Genomic DNA, 20,261 nt, shown 5'->3' with positions numbered 1-20,261 from the left:
AATCCCTTATCTCTGATCCAGTTTTCTGGCAGAAACCACTCCATCGATCAAGATGAATACAACTATTATTGATGGTCCCGATTTGACGCAACATGTTTCCTCGCTAACTAAGAGATCTATCGACTACTCGGGACCTATCATTTGGAATGCATTACCACCAGATATCCGTGAATTGCCTTATAATAGATTCAAAAAAGCCCTACTTGATCACCTCTTGTCGTTACACTAACACTGTTGCCCTAACTCGCCCAGACATTGCTTCATTGATCATTTGCTACCATCGTTTCATTTTTCTTCTATTTTCCTTTCTTAACTAAACATTTTTTACAGCCAGACTGTTCAGAGTCAAGTGTACCTGTTTGAGGCTGGTGTGATCAGACTAGATGACCTTCACGGTCTTATCGATAATTCCTATCTAATGCCGAATACTGTGCAGTGTGCACGCATATTTTCTGTACCGCCATCACTGCCGTTTGTTGAGTATTTCGGTTGGATGAAAATAAAGACTCTCTCTCTCTCTCTCTCTCTCTCTCGCTACTAGAACCGATCAGTAATGATTCGCGCGACCCATCATTATCACATAGGTTTTCAGCTATCATTACCACATAGGTTGAACGTTTTCAGATATCTGGATGATAATTCACTGCCCCACATTATTAAAGTGTAAGCGTTATTCTTCATCTACATGATTGATATGGTTGTCATTCATCCCATTTTCCTTTGTTGGTGTTGCTGTTATTATGAGTAAAAAAAACCAAAAAAATCAAAAAAATCATGATTTGAATTATTTAATTGATTAAAATCGATTTTAATCAAGGGCAAAATGATTTAAACCAGAACCCTAGCAGCTGGCGTGCCAGTGATGCTCAGTGGTGCGGAAATGGGAATGGGCGTAATGTGGTAGTTGTTTTGTTTGTTTGCTCACGTGTTGCTGCCGCTGTGCGTCGTGTTGATGGCTGTCTGTGCCTTATGTCCTAATGGTTCATCGGATTTAGTCAATTTACCATCTTGAGGAATGCCAGAGATGGACATGAACTTCTGACACCATATAATCTGAGCTTGTACCGTTGAAAGTCGGGCTTTGGCGTTCGAAATTATGCAATGTTCATCTGATTTCAACAAAATGCCACCAAAGTCCGTTTGTGGTTGTGAGATTACAGACAGTTCCCACGTCAGCGTGGAAGGTCTGTCAGCTTTGCTGTGTCACAGGAACTTCAAATATAAGAAAACCAAGGCGCCAAGCGCGACTTCTGACCACTGGACAGCACGAATCGATTATGTTGATGAAGGTATATCCTATGAAGAGTTCTTCATCAAGTATATCGCTGCCAATCAGCCGTGTATTATCAGAAAATGGATCACAAAAGACTGGCATGCTAGAATCAATTGGCAGTATTGTGATCCGATCACTAATGAACCAAAGATCGATTTTGGTTTACTGAAATCAAAGTTTGGACATGCCAAAGTGCCTGTAGCTGACTGCAATAATAGGTACTACAATAGCCAGTGCAAAGCTGAAATGATGTTCTGTGATTACATAGCGTATTTGCAGAATAATAAGGAAAGTCCTAGTCCACAATCGAGCAGTGAGCGTTGTTTGTATTTGAAGGATTGGCATTTTGTCAAAGAATTTCCAGATTATGAGGCGTATCATGTCCCCTCGTACTTTAAAAGTGATTGGATGAATGAATTTTCTAATACCCAATTTTCTGACGACTATCGCTTTGTCTATATGGGCCCAAAAGGCTCTTGGACTCCGTTTCATGCTGATGTATACAGATCGTTCAGTTGGTCGGCAAATATCTGTGGTAGAAAACGCTGGATACTATTTCCACCCGGAGAAGAAAAGAAATTGACTGACAAATCGAAACAATTGCCTTATGATGTTACAGATGTCATTTCAACTGCTGTTGCAAAAGGCATTACATTCTTGGATGTCATACAGGAAGCCGGTGAAATTATGTTTGTGCCATCGGGATGGCACCATCAAGTTCACAACCTTGAAGACACCATATCTATTAACCACAATTGGTGCAATGGCGGGAATATTTTAGAAGTTCTTAATTTATTATCAATTCAAGCTGCATTAGTGCAGTCTGAAATTATTGATTGCAAAGCTGTTATGACAACGATAGAGTGGTACGAACAATGTGAGTTGATATTAAAAGTAGATTCTGGTATGAATGTCTGTGATTTTCTAAAATTTATTGAGAACATTGCTGATAGTAGATTATGTAATGCAAATTTGCATATGAAAACACTTTTGCAACCGCAATTTAAAACTGAAATGCCAAAATCTGCAATTAGTAATGTAATCGACATTATTGAAGCGAGAATAGACATGTACACTAAATCTGCTGATATAAATCCAGCTATGAGCACTGATAATAAAAATTCAATATTGAACAATGGATCGTGTTTTTTCCATGTTATGTTTGACCTATGCATGATATTGGATGTAGTGGAGTACTTTGCTATTCTAGCAGTTGACATTGCGAATGATGGTACAGTATTATCGATAAATAGATTGATGTCCTCTATTGTAAAATGTCTCCGGCAAAGTCTGCAAGTGTTGAAGTCAGTTCTGGTCGAATAATTTTCAAGATGATGCTTTCGTCACCTCATTTATGATCATTCTTGTATTTGTGGACAATCTATGGCAAGGTGTCTAATACATTGGCGACTATTTTTCGGACACTTACGATACTGTGATAGACCAATCAATTTGCGCTATATCTATAGCTACGGCATTTTTCCCAATTGTAAACCTCGCGGTCATCAAGGTCATTACTTTTACTATGTCCTGGTTATGACTTCATTGCAATCGAACTGAGGTGTAGGCCTATTTACGCGCCGAACAGATTAAATATATCCCACGTTTAACCTGTTATGATGAATGATGGGAACTGCTTTGCCATCTTCCGTGAATAGCTCTAGATTTCGATTGATATAATAGTAACCCCTTGTCTTGTTGACAACCCCTTTTTACTAGTTTTATGATACACCGTCTTTAAATCCTGATATTACATTGCTAAAAGATTCACCTGTTCATTTTTCTGATCCTGTTTTCTCAGATTTATATTAGTACTGTGAGCAGTGCAGTATTTTATACATACTACAGGGATATTACTGAATAATTGCTCATTAGGCTTCGTGGAACCACTGCAAGAGATTCAATCAGTATGAATACAGAAAAGGTGGGGCGACTCTTGGTTACTGTAAAATGGAAATTTCCCTATATTCACCTTGGGACTTTACGGTAGACTTACTTGTTGTTGAGTTAATGTAGAGGTAGACACATTTAACTTTGATTTGAAATTTTGTTTTGGAATTTTTGTCCAGGTGTATCAATAGATTTTTTTATGCATTTCAGAATTTTACTTTTTGCGAATTTGCGAAATTGCGAAAACCAAGCTATTTCACTCACTGTATTTATTCGTCATGCTTCCAGGTGCAAGGTACCAATGATAGCAGCATTGTTAGCAAGCTTTCTATGGTGAATAAAGGATATTTTCACGATCCCTACATTGTTCATTTTGTCGAGAAGAGCTCAAGAAGATCACCTTTGATAAACCGATGTTACTTTGCACGGGCCGCCGTGATATCTCATTGTGTGGAAGCATTTTTGAAAGGTTTGGCAATTTTCTTCTTGATTATTCAATTGTTGAAGTTCTGGTGTATGGTATTTCTAATGTGTTGCACTTTGGCTTAGGCCAGTGGTTCTCAACATGGGCGATATCGTCCCCCACTGGGTGATGATGAGAAATGTTCGGGCGAAAACTTACGAACGGGGCGAAAGGGTTGTGAAAATCATAGAACGTCCACTAAGATAGCCTATATTTAATTAACACTGCCGAAGACGAATCATTCTGCATATGACGCAAAAGTCGACTGAAAAAAGGGGGCAAAAATTTGTGTCAAGCTTGATAAGGGGGCTATAAGGAAAGAAAAGGACGTAGTTTATTTTTGTCCTTGATGTTTTTGCGGCATATACACCGACTCATGATATACATACACATGATCTGCGCATATGCATACCATGAGTGCATGATGTGCATATGCCGCTGGACAAGGAAGTGCAGATATAGCCTTTACGACTTTCTAAGTCATGCACCACCCCTCCATGCTATCCCAGTAATGCATGAGCGCCAAGCAGGGAAGCCATGGATACCAGTGTTACTAATCAGGTCTTTGGTCTGACCCGGCCGGGAATCGAACCCACGACCTACCGATCAAGAAGCCGGACGCTTAACCATTACGCTATCTTGATCGGTATAAGTCGAAAAGGTTGGGAACCACTGGCCTAAGCTGTCCTACTCCTCGGTGTCAGGTGTGTGCGACCGGCCTGCGGGTTTTTCCTGTGAAATACATTTCTAATATAGCTTGGTTCTTTATGTTCGAGTCTAGCTCTAGTGTGCTAACAGGAACAAAACCACTAAATATCCACATGCTGACTTTGCACATCAATATTTTGACTAAAATTTATTCATCGTGGAAATGTGTCCGTGTTTCTTGCGTTTGACCTCGATGGTTATAATAATTGGTATTTGTAGTGGGACATCGTAGTTTGTTGATAGGCCTCACCATCACCAATTCTTGTGGGGAAAGTGGGCCTTGCAACTTATAGCATTAAATTTCTACTCAATTACAAGTAGAAGTTGGTGATTATCAAAATGTATCATTTCTACTTCACATAGTAGTAGAAAGTGAGACGGCTTAAAAGTAGTCCTACTCGAATAAGTAGGTTGAAAAGTCAATTTGGACAATGCATCACGACTTTTAGTAGTTGTATCGGAAGTGACCACTTTCAAATTGACGGATTTACCATCGCGGCTTATATGAACAGACAAAGGACAATGCCTACTACAAAAAATAAAAACTTTATCACTGGCCAGCACTGGCCCTCGTTTATTTTGTTTATGCTGGCCTGGCACCCTCTAAAAGTGGCACGTTTGTGATTGGAAGGGATTGGGATATAATCCTCTCGTCGTAAGTTGCGACTTCTCATCTCTCATCCGTTGAAATTTCAGGTTGCGGCTCTGGAAATCAGATTGTGTCGTTGGGCGCCGGTTTTGACACGACATACTTTCGAATGCAGGAAAAAAACCTTCTGGGGAGCACGCACTTTGTCGAAATCGATTTTCCCGATGTGATAACAAGAAAATTGGCGCTGGCGGCAAGAGGCGGACTTTTTTCTGAGCCCTGTCCAACGAAAAACAACCCGGACCATGTCTTCCGCAGGTATATATGACTCAAGGCTGGGCAAAATTGAGTGCAACAGTGATTCGAGTCTCAGTTGAGTATTCGAGTGTCCTAAGAGTATGTACCTTTCATATGACCACAGACACTTTATGTTCTACACCAGTGGTTCTCAACCGCCGGTCCGCGACGACATTCCTGCCGGTCCGCCAGGTATATTACAATTTTATACCTTAATTTCAAGATGCAATGTCGAAGGCTTGCTCATTGATAAAATAAATACAACATCAAATTTTAAACTGATTCAGAACTTCGTAAGGTAACATTAGGGCGTGAAACATATTCGATTTGACTTGAAGTTCAAGACGTGTCATTTGACGACATGCGAGCGACGAGTACAGAACGGATACGAGCTGACTAATCGCTAAACAGCGCAGTTTGCGCGATCATTCGTTTTCGTTTCATTCATTTTGTGCAGGATCGTACCTGGGGCACCCCAAACCGCCAAATTGAAGAGGGCCGAGCTTGAAAAGGGCCCAAAATTATTTTGCAAATGAACATAAATCATGGAGTGTTTTTTTGAAACTTTTTTGAGATTTTTCCAATTTCTTTTTGCGCTTCGCGCGATTTAGTGGATTACTATATGTCTTGCTTATTAGGTGCCCTTCTCCGAGAAATACGCATGATTTACAGAAATAGATATATCGGCGTCAGCCCTTACCACGCTACGACGTACCAACACATAATGAAGTTTAGGCTAACATGGGACTCCGAAAGGTGTGCCAAATATTCGGCAGCGAGAAAACCGATTAAGTCATGAATGATCGAAAATGTTCGCTATTGGCGCGATTAAGCTACATAAACTCTCTGCTCTCTGGTGAGTAGAATGAGTGTGCTCACAAGTATAGGTGAAAACAACCACTCAACTGTAAGGTATGGGGGCGAAGCCCCCGGAGGTTTGGCTTATCGCCCTGTTGGGGCCCAAAACCAACATTTTTTTTGGGGTGGGCTGACGAAATGCTTTTTCGGCCCGGATTTGCGAACGGCCCGTACAGCTGCTGCAAGGTGTTTTCTAGCGGCACGAATTGTGTTCGTAGTTGCCAGTCTACCCTGCGTCTGGTGACAGTGGGCGATGAGCAAGGAAGCACGACAAGGTGCTTGTTTCCACTCCGAAATGCTTTTTCTCTATCAATATTGTCAAAGAGAAGAATATTATTCGAGTTGGCGTGGTCCGTTAAACCCATGGCCATCGGCGCGAAAGACTGTAAACGACTCTCGGCGGTAGCACGTTTATCTGGACAAGGCAATTTTACCTCGACTCAGCAGACTCGCTACCATAAAATCACATGAAGATAATTAATTACGATCAAAACCCTCTAAATGTCACTCTCTAACACCAAGTATGCGAAAAACGGTTGCATACTTTACATATTGGCTTCATTTCAATTTTGAACGTTCACCGGTCCGCCAGACATTTTTTGAAATTTTACCGGTCCGCGAGGTGAAAAAGGTTGAGAACCACTGTTCTACACAACCACCAAAATGATTTGATATTAGTTCGACCAAACCTGTTTCATTGCGATTTGAGGCATTGCTTCAGATTGATCACTATTCCACAGAAATGTTGTTTCTACTAATGTGTGCAGCTTTGTACTAGGTGTTTTAGATGCTGCGATACTGACAGTTGAGGATTTCAAGGCATCCGCTGTAGAAAAAAAGTATTGAGACTAAAATTATTGTTGTTGGTATAACTGTTGATGGAAATGGGTGTAATTGTAATTGATATGCTCCAAAAATTATCTCGCACTAGCTAGCGTTATCACATGTCCTCCTTGAAGAGGATTGTCCTGCTTTTTCCGGAAAACACCTAAATGTCCTCCTTTTTGGGAATATGTCCTCCATTATAGCTTTGACAGCCACGCTAATGGACAGGCATAACTAAAAATTCCAGAAATGACGCAGTTGGAAAAATGACCGGGTTGGAAAATGACCTTTTTTAGTCATCAACATAGAAATACTGTGACAAAATCGTTTATTTGGGAGTTGAGACGAAAATCTGACTTTTTTTAGTCAACACAACATGATTTCCAGTAAAAATTCTAGAATCGGCACTTTTCTGGTAAGGCAAGCTGACTTTTTTAATTTCTAAAAGGTGTCTTCTGGAGCCAAAAATATGGTAACCCTAACCAGCGCTAGTAGACTTACATCATTACAAGTAATACCCATTTCAGATTTTGGTACTGAAATCATTGTTCCCATCCCTAACCGCAATTGCTCTCAAAAAATTACATTTCGCTTTTCTTCAGGTCCGAAAATTACACCGCTATTGGTTTCGACTTGCAGCTTGTCGGAGATGAATTGCGCAGGATCTTGGTCGACGTTGGCGTCGACGTCAGTAAGCCTACCTTGTTTCTGTCGGAAGTAGTTCTCACCGTAAGTTGATGTGCTTGATGGAGGTACGTTGCAGAAATATTTGACGTCGAGATTTCGTATTCAGTATCTTCCCAGCAAGAAGTCTTCTAACGTGATCGGATGGGTTGCAGATACGTTTCCGCACGCAATGTTTACCGTGTTTGAGCAAGTTACCCCGGATGATAGTTTTGGTAAAGTTATGATAAGGTGAATGTAAATAATTTATACGGATCATTTCCTAATATTTTATATTATATTGTTATTATTATAATTGATACCTGCATTGACTATTTGCCGTATTTATAAATGAATGTTTCAAGCAACAGTTAGTCCAACAGGGTAAAGAAAGCAGTCAATGCACATGGATAAACTCAGGTTGCAAGCTACTTTATTGTATCAATATGTATAATTGTTCGAACATATTCACTAAGGGTTGTTTGGTTGCCTGAGAAAACGCTGCACACCAAATTTGGCTCCATTCCAACTGGTAGACGTGAACACGTGGACAGGAGTTTGAAAATTTTGAATTTATCCTGAAAAAACTTGAAAAATTCAAATTTTACTTTCAACCCCATGAAATTACGGAGCTGTCTTTGAAAATGATAAAAGACAAATTTGACGCAATTTCAACCCGTAGAAGCGATGTTATTTCAGTTTTTCATTAATAATTCTGGGATTACCCGCCATCCAGGCTACAAAAACTTCTCTTCTGCCAGTTTGAAATATGCAAAAATTGTTAGGCATCATTCTTTAGACGACTTCTGTTTTTTTAAAGTTATTTTTGAACCTTTTACTCATTTATGAAGAATATAATGCTTGTTGCATCGAAAATAATTTTGTGTTTCTCGACCCCACAACTATTTCATAGTAATTCGTGGCACACTGCTTCACAGATATAGCTTTGTGCTTCAAGTTTTTGATGTCGTGGTATCACCGATTAAGACTCCCACCCACGGCAGACTGAAAGTCTCTAAACGTTAAACGTTAATCTTTATTGATAAAATACCTTTTGCGGACTAGGAGGGTATAATTTGTTAATGTGTGCATGTCATACTTTGTTGAACTATGTGCTTTGTACTGCATCAGTAGGATACGAGTCTGGGAGTAATAAAGCTGTTTTTGCAGACATTTCAATCAAATCGGAAGTCCCCTTCTTACAATTCACGATTATCCGACAATACGTGATCAAATTCAACGTCATCGAAATAGCGGACTGAAAACGACAACGGCTACGACTCTGTCGCGCTTTTACTATCGCTGCATCAATTTGGAAATCCGAAAAAAAATTGAAAGTCTTGAGATATTTGACGAATTCGAGGCGTGGCATCGTGCTTGTCAGCACTATGTCGTTTTGTGTTCGACAAACAGCGAGAACGATGACATCCAAAATCTTGTTACGCGTATGTTTGGAGGAGATCTAATTGGCGAAAGTACGGTCACGATTCGGTATATTGACAATATCATTATTACATTTGTGCAGTTTTCAGGTGCAGAAATACCGGTTGAAAACGCTTCCAGTATTGACTGTTGTAATCCAGTTACCAACTCTGACTGTATGCAGCGTTTTGGGCATTGTTCGTGTGTCACCCAATTACAAGGATTGGAGGTAACACATTACCATCCTTTCCTGGAGTCTTATCAAGTTTTTTGACTTGATTCTGGCTCTGTTACATTGAATATGTTCCAACATTGTTGACTTAATGAGTCTTACTGAGACCCACATTTGACTTATTGCTTCTCACTCCCATACACGGAATATGTCACTACGTGTTTCACTTTATGGATCTTACTCTGATGCACGAAATAAGCCACTGTATTTTTCACTTATCAAATACTGGTACGCAAAATGAACTGTGCAGTGTGCATCAACAAAAGTTATAGACAAATAAAAAGCAATTGAAGCATGAATTTCAATCAGAACAAGACAATCATGATGAGTATTTACTGCAAACCAGTATGACTTCTGCTGTGTTAGTTGGGTATGTATCTGGACTTCTGGCGAACCCCCCAAGACTGGCTCAGCCAAACTCCAATTAAGAACTGCTGATCTAGATATTTTTACCTGCATATCGTTGCCGGCTTACTACACCCTAACTTTTTATGAGACCCCCACTGGCCACCGAGCGTTTCTCCTACCAGTACGCATATTTTCTCTTTATTCAGTACGCTATTGTCGTTGGAGGATTCGGGGTTCAAAGCTCAAAACTGTCACATCAAAGGTTGAGCGACAGCATACTAGCCGTCGACCTGCGCTCCTATCAACTACACCCTTGTGAACGTTCTGAAGACTCGCATTTACTGCCTTGTCCCATGCACGCTACGTGCGTCTCATCACGGAACGGACAAGTTCTAGTTTTCGGCGGAAGATCGTCTCCGAACAAGTGCACCGACATGATCACAGAAATCCAGTTGTTTCCATGTATTTCTGGTAGCTGGACTTATCGCTCCAGAATAATGAGCTTGTCGGAACAGCCGCGGCCTAAGCCTAGATGGAGGCATGCAGCCGCTATGGTGTACTCAAACTCCGAAACGGAATGCATGGTAGTGTTCGGTGGGCGCGATACTACTTCTGTATTCTACGATATGTGGATTTTTGACACCGAGGCAGCGCAATGGAGCATGGTTGATCTTCCGTTAGACGTTAGTCCGAGGTAAGTTGGATTGGTAATATTTCTGTCGGTACAATCTACGAAAATATATTCGGTTGCCGTAATAAAATGATTGTTCAATGTCGCCATTATAACAATTTCACTCATGTAAGTTACGCAAACTCATCGCAAGACTAGTTTCTCCTTTTCAAAATCCAAAGTAGTTTTGCTTCTAAAACTGTGAAGTAGAACTGAAAGTACGCAAAATCTTCTCGAGTTCTCCTGTAAAGTAGAAGTACTTCGGTACAGACCACCAATGATAGTAGTACTTTATCTCCTGCGATCTGGAATTTCGACCAGAATATTCTAATTGGTGACTGACCGCTACCTCAGTTTAATCACCATCATTACTACTTTCTAAAGACATTCTTCTTCGCTGACCGCCATGGATGACAGCACTTGTGTTTTGTGTGGAGGGATTGGTTTGGAAGAGACTCCGTTGGATGATATTTTCACAGTTAAATTCGAGATCGGTGTTCGTTGTGTGGCTGTAATGTCGAGGTAAGTCGCGGAATAAGTTTCATCGTCCTAATATGTCTAATAACTACGGCAATTTTTTTTTAATTTAAAAAACAGAAGATTTTGACCTATATTATCCAGATTTTGACATTTTTTAACTAAAAAAACATTAATTTTGACCAAATTCTGACCTCGCGTATGCAAATTAGGAGTTTTCGCACTTAGTGTTGATATTGTACCACTTGTCTTCATTTCTGGTTGAACTGTCTGTCCTTACGAAGTAGTTTGGCCCGGAAAAACTTTTTGACTTGAAATCTGAGAAATTTTTACCTGAAAAAACCTGTATGCTAACAAAGTCTGGCCCTATGACGAATTCCAGCAGTTACATCACATATTATGGTAAAAATAATTAAAAAATTTTGTAGTTCAACGAAAGATACTTTCATACATTCTAGTGTAGAAAGTTTCTGTCCTTACTCAGTAGTTTGCCGAGAAAGAACGTTCAACATCAGCAGTTGTTGGCTGACAACACTGAACTCGCCGTGTTGCTTCATTCTGACAATGGTGTCTAGACAATGGTGTCTACATCAAAAGTTTTCATCATGCGGTTCTTGATATAAGAACCATGCATTGCCCAAGCAGTCTTTCTTCAGTTAGGATATTGCGGTACGTTGACCATAACACCATGTCAACCTGTTTTGTTTCATTTGACCGTTTATGATTGACAATGAGCAGGCAATGGGCCGTCTACAACAGTAGGCCTATAAATTAGGCTACAAGCTGTAAAATATCAAATAATAAGTTCACCATCAGTGCAAAATCTACAATACAAGCAAAATGCAGGGGCCAAAAAAATTTTCACTCTGTAAACAATTTTGACAATTTTTTGACTTAGCGCTACTTTTTTAACAGGACAAAAAAAGCGCCCTACTAATAACATTACTATTTGGGTGCTTAGTGCAAGTGAGAAAAACTTGATGAAAATCTACTGTAGAAGTAGGCTACTTCATTAATGCCCACCTATTTATCTATCTAGCGTACCGGTATCGGTTCTTAACCTTTGTACTCTTCTCAGTTAGTAAAATAAAGTGTACTTCTTTCAGTACGGTAATTTTGTTGTTAGCTACCTTAGAAGTAAATGCATAAAATCATTATTAATTTAACCCATCTGTCATACTGATTCCAATACTGTAAACTGCAATCCAGTCAGTGCATAGAAACCCTCTTAAAACTACCCTCAAATGTGAAAATGGGAATTGTTTCAAGCAATCTGGAACAACGAGGCATTGATTTTATGTTTGACGAACCAATAAATGTCTGTCTGTCTGACTGACACTGAGTTTCCAGTGTTCTGTAACGTTGTATCTGGACGAGGTTGAACAGTTTCTTTTCAAGATACAATTTCGTGGTTGAGTGATTTCATATTGCTAAATGCCACTTTCATATCATTTTTGTAGCATATTACACTGATTTTCTTTTGAGTTATATCCTGTAACAAACGGCATGAGCAGTGGTCAGCCGGTTCACGTACCCGTTCAAGCAGCCCGTTTAGTGTTACTAGTTACTTTTGACCTATTTTTGTAACAAAACCAGTTAAAAAAATTTACTTCAGTGATTGAACCAGGGATCTTACCACAGGGTATGGTCTTCTGATCATTTTTATGACAAAGGTAATTCTGCAAGTTTTTTTTAGCCCAAGACTTGCTTTCTGGTATAAGCGGTTATCAAGATGTGACGACTGGAGGGTGCAAGACCCCAAAGTCATGATGTTTCATTTAATATTTGGCGCCATGTATCATGTACCGTGTAAGACCATTAATGAAATTCATTTTTTTCATTCCTCACTCACCGACTTACTCACCAAACCCCAGGGGTTCAATCAAACAGGTCGATTATCATGAATATTTACTGAATATCATTGTGTTACTTCTGTAGTATGACACGGGTGTGCGTTGACCTCCACTGTAGTCATAAGACTAGCTCAGCTAACCCCTGGCGTTCGTTTTAAGCACTCTTAAGTACCACTGATCTAGGAAATGATCTGCTATGTTCACTGGATGTTTTGTCTCAAATTTCGCATATCATTCCAGATTGAAGATGCCAATGTCGCCGAAGATATATTCACACTCGTCGATCATGTGCAATGGAACATTGATTCTCTGCGGAGGAGTGACCTTCAATCCTCACACGCGTTACGGCGACGAGGAAGTTAAGGACGCTATCTACGTCGTAAACTTGCGTGAACCAACGTTGGCTCGATTTGAGTTATCGTGTGAGTCACCTGCCCTTCTTCACAACCATTCTTGCGTCTGGTCGAACGATCGAGAAGAGATTGTGATTTTGGGTGGAGGGGACAATTGCTTCTCTTTTGGAACCTACTTTGTCAAGACGCCAATGACCTTGAAAGTAGAATTTAAAAACTCTGCCATGTGCGATTAAAGGGGTGTTTTGAGCAATGAATGAGCTGACGTCACGCGAATTCATTTTGACCTACTGACAACAGATGAAATGTCCATGTGATATTACTTGGTTGTGTAGGCGTCTTTCGTCCCCCTGATTACAAGCAGGTGTGGTGTAAGTAATCAGCGTTGCCATTCGACCATATTTATTCATCTATACAAGGACTAAATCGTATTTAAGGTAAATTTCTAGTTTAGAGCATAGACCCCAAAAACAGTATTTAATGAATTTATTGACCAAATGTACTTCAACAGCTGTTGAAGTCAATCAGACATCCGTAGTCGATCAAAGTTGTCAGCATGTTCTTTGAACTCTGGCTGCATGTCGTATGTAGAAAGCCTTATTAAAGACTGCATATGAACATGAGTTACATTGGAACGCAGTCTTGTCTTGTTAATGTTCATGATCGAACATGTTTGCTCGCAAATGTATGTAGGTAGTCCCGACCAGAACAAGTAGTTTCATGGCCATCTTTCTCAGGTTGGCACACTCGGATTCATTCTGTGACTCATAAAATTTGTCAATAATTTCAGATTAGAATTTCACTTTCAGGGTAGAAACACACTGCAGGCCGCTCAAAATCCCCTCGCAGGCGGTATGTTGCCCGCCCCTGTTTTAAGAGGTTGATTTGATCAAAGGTTCTCATTATTTTGGTAGTTAATCAGAGGTAGCTACCTTATAAATTGCAGGCAGCATCTTAACGACTAACGTAACATAACTAATGATATGCTACAAAGTACTAGTAGCTATGATCATTGAAACTGCCTCGGCAGTTTATGTGATTTCACGCGGTTCTTAGTACTTTTCAACATCCAAAAGTGAACATAGTAAGTACTTTGGCGTAAAACTGTTCTAGTAGAAACTGAAATAGTCTTCAATCATAATCACTGGAGACGGTAGTTAAAATAAGCAAATCCTATTTGAAAAAGTAGAAGTTCTTCAGCTGGGTCGCATTGAATCTTTTCTCTCTAACCTAAAGCGTTGGGATTGGCTGCCAATACCTGCGGACATTTGCCGTTGTCTTGCGTCAAGTGACACCGGCAAACAACAAATAAAACCAGCGACATGGGTGGCGTAGACGAGTGCTTGCATGTTACGTTTTACATTGTGCATGAAAATGGCAATTCATTGAGTTTCATGTTCACTGCAGGCCGTCGCCTAATCCATTTTCATCTCTGGATTTCTTTTTAAATATCCCTGGCTTTCCATGGTGACAGAGTTCGCAAGTTGAAAGCAATCCAATATTGGTGGCGATCAAGGACTACATCATATGTTTGAACTGTCCCAGCAGGGGGCCAATAATCTTCTTACGCACCCCTGCACCCAACCTCCTTTCTCCTGACCTTAATCTTATTGACAAGGTAGTCTGCGAGGCACGTGTTTTCAGAGCTCGCATATTCAGGTTGGCGCGCTCGCGCTTCAGCCGTAAGATTGACAATTGGCTTCATTTATTCTATTTCTTATTGCACCGCAGTATCATTTGAACCTGGTAAATCTACAAGTTTCTGACCACTACTACTATTTTACTGTTCAGTATTATTAAAGAGAGCTCCTTAGATCTACGTGTGTGATCAGGATTGCAAGAGTACTCAGAGCGGTGATTAGTCAGTTGACTAGCGCGTACGTCAGAAGCTGTAGCCGTAGCGTCGAAAAAAAACACCTCTAAACAGCAGTCTATCTGTATCAGTAGGCTATTGACAATTTGACAATAAATGAGTTTGAATGGCAAAATATTTCATCCCTAACGACCATTCTGTTTATGTGGGTTATGAGGCGAAACTAACTAGTGATTTCTGAAATTTAAAAATAAAATAAAAATTATGTTATCAACCATCAGACATGGGGTGATTACTTCACGAATGTAATCGATTGCGATTACGATTACTTGTGAATCCCGCGATCACGATTACAGCAAAACCAGGAAGTAGTCGATTACGATTACATTTCAAAAGTAATCACGATTACTCACGATTACATTTGTTTTACTTCTTAGAACTAATTTCAGAAGAGATATTCGAAGACAATATTAGGCTTGCGATGAAAAGGTCTAATGAGATAACAACTTTCTTCATAAATTATGCATCTTTTGCTTGTTACGTCATGATGCACCCATTGGCCAACTCTATGCAGTCGCAGGACTATTCGGCGCACCCAACGATTTGCATTCTTGCGAGGTTCGTACCTGCCACACCCCAAACTCCCCAAGACCGGGAGCGAGCTCTAAGGGGACTTCAAAGTATTTCGTAAATCAACATAAATTATTATAGAGTATTTTCAAGAGAGTTATTGAACTTGAAAATTTTCTTCTAGCTTTGGGATTTAACGTCTCTAAATAGCTTGATTTTGAAACGCATACCTCTCCCCCTTAAGAAACAAAGCATGCATGATTTATAGGAATAGGCATTTCGGTGGCAGTCATTACCCCGTCACGACACACCAAAAGACGTATGCAATTTCGGCCAACATGCAACTCCACAAAGTGTGCTACCAAAGAATGACCTTTGCCAAAACTTCGGGTATGTGTCCATTGTCAGTAGCCGCGCTCTGTGGCTCGAGACTAGAACGGCCAAGACAGACATTCCATGTAACTTCGAAGAATGGTAAAGGTACCACATTATTTGTATTTCGACTAACAGTCCTGATACTTGGAAATGGGGCCGTAAACTGTGGAAACTGATGAAAATTACTATATTATGAATACGAGCCATTCTATATCACTCGAGCAGAGTTGAAAAAAGTGGGTTGAACCGGATTGACCGGAAAACTGATCTGTGAACATAACGACTTGGACTCGTACTCGAGTCAAACACTATGACTCGGACTCGACCCTTACTAGCTGACTTGAACTCAGACTTGACTCGGGTGTGAATTGAAAATGACTCGACTTGACTCGAGTGAAAACTATAAATGTGAGATTGACTTGTGACTCGGAACATTGTGACTTGGTTACAACCCTACCGATACCAGCGTTTGGAGTGGGGGACGAATTGCTGTTTTGGTCCTGATTGTACCTACAACCCACGCTAACATGGTGTATATAGCCTAAGCGTAGGGATGGTGTGAACGTGAGGTTCACGTTCGCGTTCTGTGTGTGAACCTCGGAAATTTAGAGGTTCGCGTTCACAACAGAACCTTGGTAGGTTCTGCACTGTGAACCTTTTTCATATATTAGAATTTTCACTTCATCTTTGGTTCGAATTTATTGCATTTCAACTGCGGGCCAGTCTATGGCATGGGGCTGGCAGCATAAGAAATCAACACAAAACGAGCATGCACCTTGACAATCTCAACGATATATAGCTTATATAGCTTTCCTTTCGTGAATGTTTATTGTTTAGTGACTCCTCTGCTGTGAGCTTGGCCCACAATCACACTACATCACGAGCGACATGCCCTATACATGTAGTCAGCGAATGATGCTTATTCAACCAATCAATGGAATTGATATCGTTTTGTGATGTAACAAATCTTGCAGGCGTACGGGGTCAATCTTGACTTCATATGTTTACTGTATGTGTATATCATTAAAACTAAATCCGTCCGAGCAAGGTGTTGGCTACAACTGTATAACTTGTGGGGTAGCCGGTATCAAGTACAAAAACCTGTTTTACACTCTGCTCAATATCAATGAAGCAATACTCAGACGCCGACTACATTGTCCGGTCTGACCAATACCGTTAGGGCGTAAGCTTATATTCCCTGGCCAGTCCTCGTCGAAATTATTGGCAAAGCGACGGATGATATTCATTCTATGGAAGCATTATATCATTTGATTGCCTCAGTTGATACATTTAGCGACGTTCAAAACGTCAATATTTACTTCAGCATTGTGGCATTATGTGGCCGGAGTCGTCGCTAGGTATCGTGTACATTAATATCGGCTATCCCTACATTGAAAGATAGGCTTGGAATTAGCAGTATGACGTCACGTGACGTCATGAGGTTCACGTTCGCGTTCGCACAGAACCTTTCAAAAAGGTTCGCGTTCACACGAGCCTGAACCTTTCAGAGGTTCACACCATCCCTACCTAAGCGGATGGCTATATGGCGACAGATATAAATGTCGAGTGAAAAATTGTGAAATAACGATGCGCGCCCGTTTCAATTACAGTCATATGAGAATAAGATAAAGTGAACCTAAAATTCTACCTTCCACTTAATACAGATATAGCCTACTGCAATCTGCCGTTACGAGAAACGGCAAAGAACGGCTCGGTTATGATATATATCAGCAGCTGTTGATTTTAACCATCGTAATGTTTTATTTGACGAGTACAAAATTTCAAATGTTTGTCCGGTGTACGTACAATACATAGGCTACGTATACTACATAGATAGGCCTACTGCTCGCCAAGCAGCAACGGTCAAACTGGGTTTAACTAAGCATAACCAAACATCAATACATAAGTTACTATTTGAAACTACGCAGACTGGTGATTATTAGGCCGTTGTCAATCATCAGAACGAGTTGGTATTATTAGTATTTTATCATTTAAAAACACCAACAGATAGTGATGAGATTGAAGGATAGGGAGGTATTGAAATGACATAAGGTCTTTCAACCAGACAGCTACTTGGCCAAGATCACACTATATCTAGAAAGGGTATGTATTGAATGCAGTCCAATCTGGTGTAGCTTTGCCCGATAAATCGGGAAAATAATAATGATAGAACCATTACAGTTGGTGATAAGAATAGAATCGTAATTTCAGCACTTCCATCACGACGACTGACGCCAAGAAACATCATTTTCGTCGGCTAACAGCTATTTGATATCCATATGGATGATTTATATTGATATGGATACTTTCACCATCCTCGTTGTACGCCAAAAGACTAAATTAGGTTCATGTTTAGTCCAGTCCCATAGTAATGCATATAGCAGCAAAACAGTTTTGGGTCGAGTTATCTTTATCGCCCCTAGTGTTCAGAATGAAGTGGAAATGCCCCATTGGGTTGAGTACATCGTGAAAGTCGATAATGCAAGTCTTCTCGCTTCTACGATCTTACGCGTAAGCTCCACTCTCGCACGCATTCTGTGTAATGTCCATTCTCGGTATTGGTATAGAACCGTAAATGCCGCTAATGCAAGTCTTCTAGCTCTACTTACTCGGCAGACTAAGGCCGCGGGGGTTCTATACTAAAATCGAGAAAAATAGGTTATATACCAATACCGAGGAAACCAGAAGAGAACGGCCAAGAGAGAACGGCCAGAAATGCCAAGAATGTAACTTATTGAGAAGGCGTTGTCGATAAATTTGTACCTGAGAATCGACACCGAATGTGGCAAAGCGGTCATTCACATGCACACGGTCTGTAATGCATAAGATGCCTGCATTGCATACATTTCATTCGCGGTGGTGTCCATTATCGGTAATGTTTTTTTCAGTATTCACCGGACACCAAGCGGCGGGTCACATTATCAACTAAGACGGGAAACTGTCCGCGGGCCGGACAAAATCCCGTCGCTGGCCGTATGTTGCCCGCCCCTGGCCTAGGCGATGTAAAGAGGAGGCATGCACACTGAGTGAAAGTGAAGAAGATAGTATAGAAAAAGGAAGCGACAAGAAATAGGGCGGCATGTCATGGGAAGCGAGATCGATAGGTCAGTCGTGGTCCGGTAATCTTGAAGATGGACTGTATTTATTTAGTAGTAATTGCTTGTATTTCGACTTGAATGTGGACATGCTCGTCGACTGCCGGATGGCCGGCGGGATACTGTTCCACACATCAGGTCCGGCATATTTGATAGAGCGATGATCTTTTCGGTCGATCATATGATATTTGGACGACGTGGACTTGGACGACGATCGCAACTGCATGCGTGTCGTTCGACATCCTACTATCTGTTCATTACATCGCATTGTACATTGTGTCTGACTTGTTCAGATGAAAAATATAACCCAACGATTATTATTATTATCTTGCTGCGAGGTAGTGACGTCTGGAGTGTATTGATAACCTGTTATAGCCTACAGCATGGCTGCCACTGTTCTAACAATCACACAACAATGTACATCGAATATATATTTACTACGTGTTTGAAAATCAATCGTTTGCGCTATAAAAAACCTGGTATAATATCTCTTCCTTGTTCACGAATGCTCGGTTATGTCATATATTCATTGTACAAATAAAAAAGTAATCGTTCTTTCACAAAGAAATCGATTAGATATGTGAAGTAGTCGATTACGATTACTTTGGATTTTTTTTCGAATGTAATCGATTGCGATTACGATTACTTGAAAATGCTGTAATCGTCGTAATCGATTCCGATTACTAATCGCGATTACCCCATGTCTGTCAACCATTCGGCAAATTTGGAGGTTTCGCGGACCCTCGGTTGAGAACCACTGCCCTATAGGCTGAGGTGGGTGTCTGTGGTGTTGAACTAATAAAAATTGCTAATAAACCGAACCAGCATTCTTACCGATACCGTACTCCGACAATCCGCGGCTTTTGAATCGTTGTACCATAGCAATTTAGAACGTAGCTAAGTTGTAAATTACTTTGGCTGTACGCATCGATATTATATTACTCATTCGGACGAGGTGCTTTATATATCAGGTATTGGATCATCAGACATTCGATCGGCTGTGAACGTTCTTTCGCAGCCACCGTAACTACTATTATTAGGAATCTGTCAGGTATATAAATGTCTTTGTCACCGTTCTCTGATCGGGGAGGTTCGTGCTGGCGGCCACAGCCTCTATACCAGCATCGACAATGAAATCTTAAGTCAACTTACGCAGTTTACTCTGGGTATGCTGAAAACAGATTCTGTATAAATGCACAACCAATTCACTCAACTCAAATAACTCTCAAATTCTAAATTCTCAGAGGAAGGTCCGCCTTCCTCGAACGGCCGCCAGTGATTAAACTTCCCCCTTTCTAATTACGTCTTTTTAAATCACTGCAGCGGTCACGATTAATCTGGTGGTGTAACATCTACGGGCAATTTGGAAAATTCCCCGCTTAATTCAGGCTTTGTATCGTTAGGTTATGTTAGGGCAATTTTTGTCGCTCTTAAATCACGAAAAGGTTGTACCTCATTTTAAGAAAAGTTGCATTTATGTGTTTTAA

The 20,261-nt window shown here is 40.5% G+C and overlaps 2 protein-coding genes and 1 long non-coding RNA gene across 4 annotated transcripts; 2 read left to right on the top strand and 1 right to left on the bottom strand.

The window, feature by feature from the left end:
* Positions 1-877: 877 nt before the first annotated feature.
* Positions 878-3,075, top strand: LOC145455772 (2-oxoglutarate and iron-dependent oxygenase JMJD4-like). Its single transcript, XM_080333770.1, has one exon. It carries the CDS (start codon positions 1,097-1,099, stop codon positions 2,594-2,596), a length of 1,500 nt encoding a protein of 499 aa, XP_080189896.1. The 5' UTR covers positions 878-1,096; the 3' UTR covers positions 2,597-3,075.
* LOC145455765 (tRNA wybutosine-synthesizing protein 4-like) lies at positions 3,058-14,736 on the top strand. Of its 2 annotated transcripts, XM_080333760.1 has the most exons (10): positions 3,058-3,197; positions 3,452-3,632; positions 5,031-5,241; positions 7,506-7,632; positions 7,697-7,818; positions 8,737-9,041; positions 9,099-9,217; positions 9,775-10,262; positions 10,623-10,760; positions 12,809-14,736. In XM_080333760.1, exons 1-10 carry the CDS (start codon positions 3,183-3,185, stop codon positions 13,155-13,157), a joined length of 2,055 nt encoding a protein of 684 aa, XP_080189886.1. In that variant the 5' UTR covers positions 3,058-3,182; the 3' UTR covers positions 13,158-14,736. The 2 variants fall into 2 exon arrangements, with proteins under 2 accessions (XP_080189886.1, XP_080189885.1); XM_080333759.1 differs by having other exon boundaries at positions 8,737-9,217.
* A 1,295-nt stretch (positions 14,737-16,031) lies between these two features.
* Positions 16,032-17,615, bottom strand: LOC145455811 (uncharacterized). The gene is made up of 2 exons (XR_013920426.1): positions 17,207-17,615; positions 16,032-16,220 (listed from the first exon to the last, which is right to left on the bottom strand). It is a non-coding gene; the product is annotated as an uncharacterized LOC145455811 (long non-coding RNA).
* Positions 17,616-20,261: the final 2,646 nt, after the last annotated feature.

Source organism: Botryllus schlosseri, chromosome 14, assembly GCF_051294905.1.
Source record: "Botryllus schlosseri isolate E-star chromosome 14, Bs_hap1, whole genome shotgun sequence".
Taxonomy (NCBI): Eukaryota; Metazoa; Chordata; class Ascidiacea; order Stolidobranchia; family Styelidae; genus Botryllus; species Botryllus schlosseri.
Note: the sequence above shows the minus strand (reverse complement) of the source record. Positions and strands in the feature narration are given on the sequence as shown.

Coding starts and splice junctions, on each gene's coding strand:
- LOC145455772 (XM_080333770.1), top strand. CDS start 1,097: ATGCAATGTTCATCTGATTTCAACAAAATGCCACCAAAGTCCGTTTGT.
- LOC145455765 (XM_080333759.1), top strand. Junction 3,633..5,030: donor TGTGGAAGCATTTTTGAAAG/GTTTGGCAATTT, acceptor TTGAAATTTCAG/GTTGCGGCTCTGGAAATCAG. Junction 7,633..7,696: donor TGTCGGAAGTAGTTCTCACC/GTAAGTTGATGT, acceptor TTTCGTATTCAG/TATCTTCCCAGCAAGAAGTC.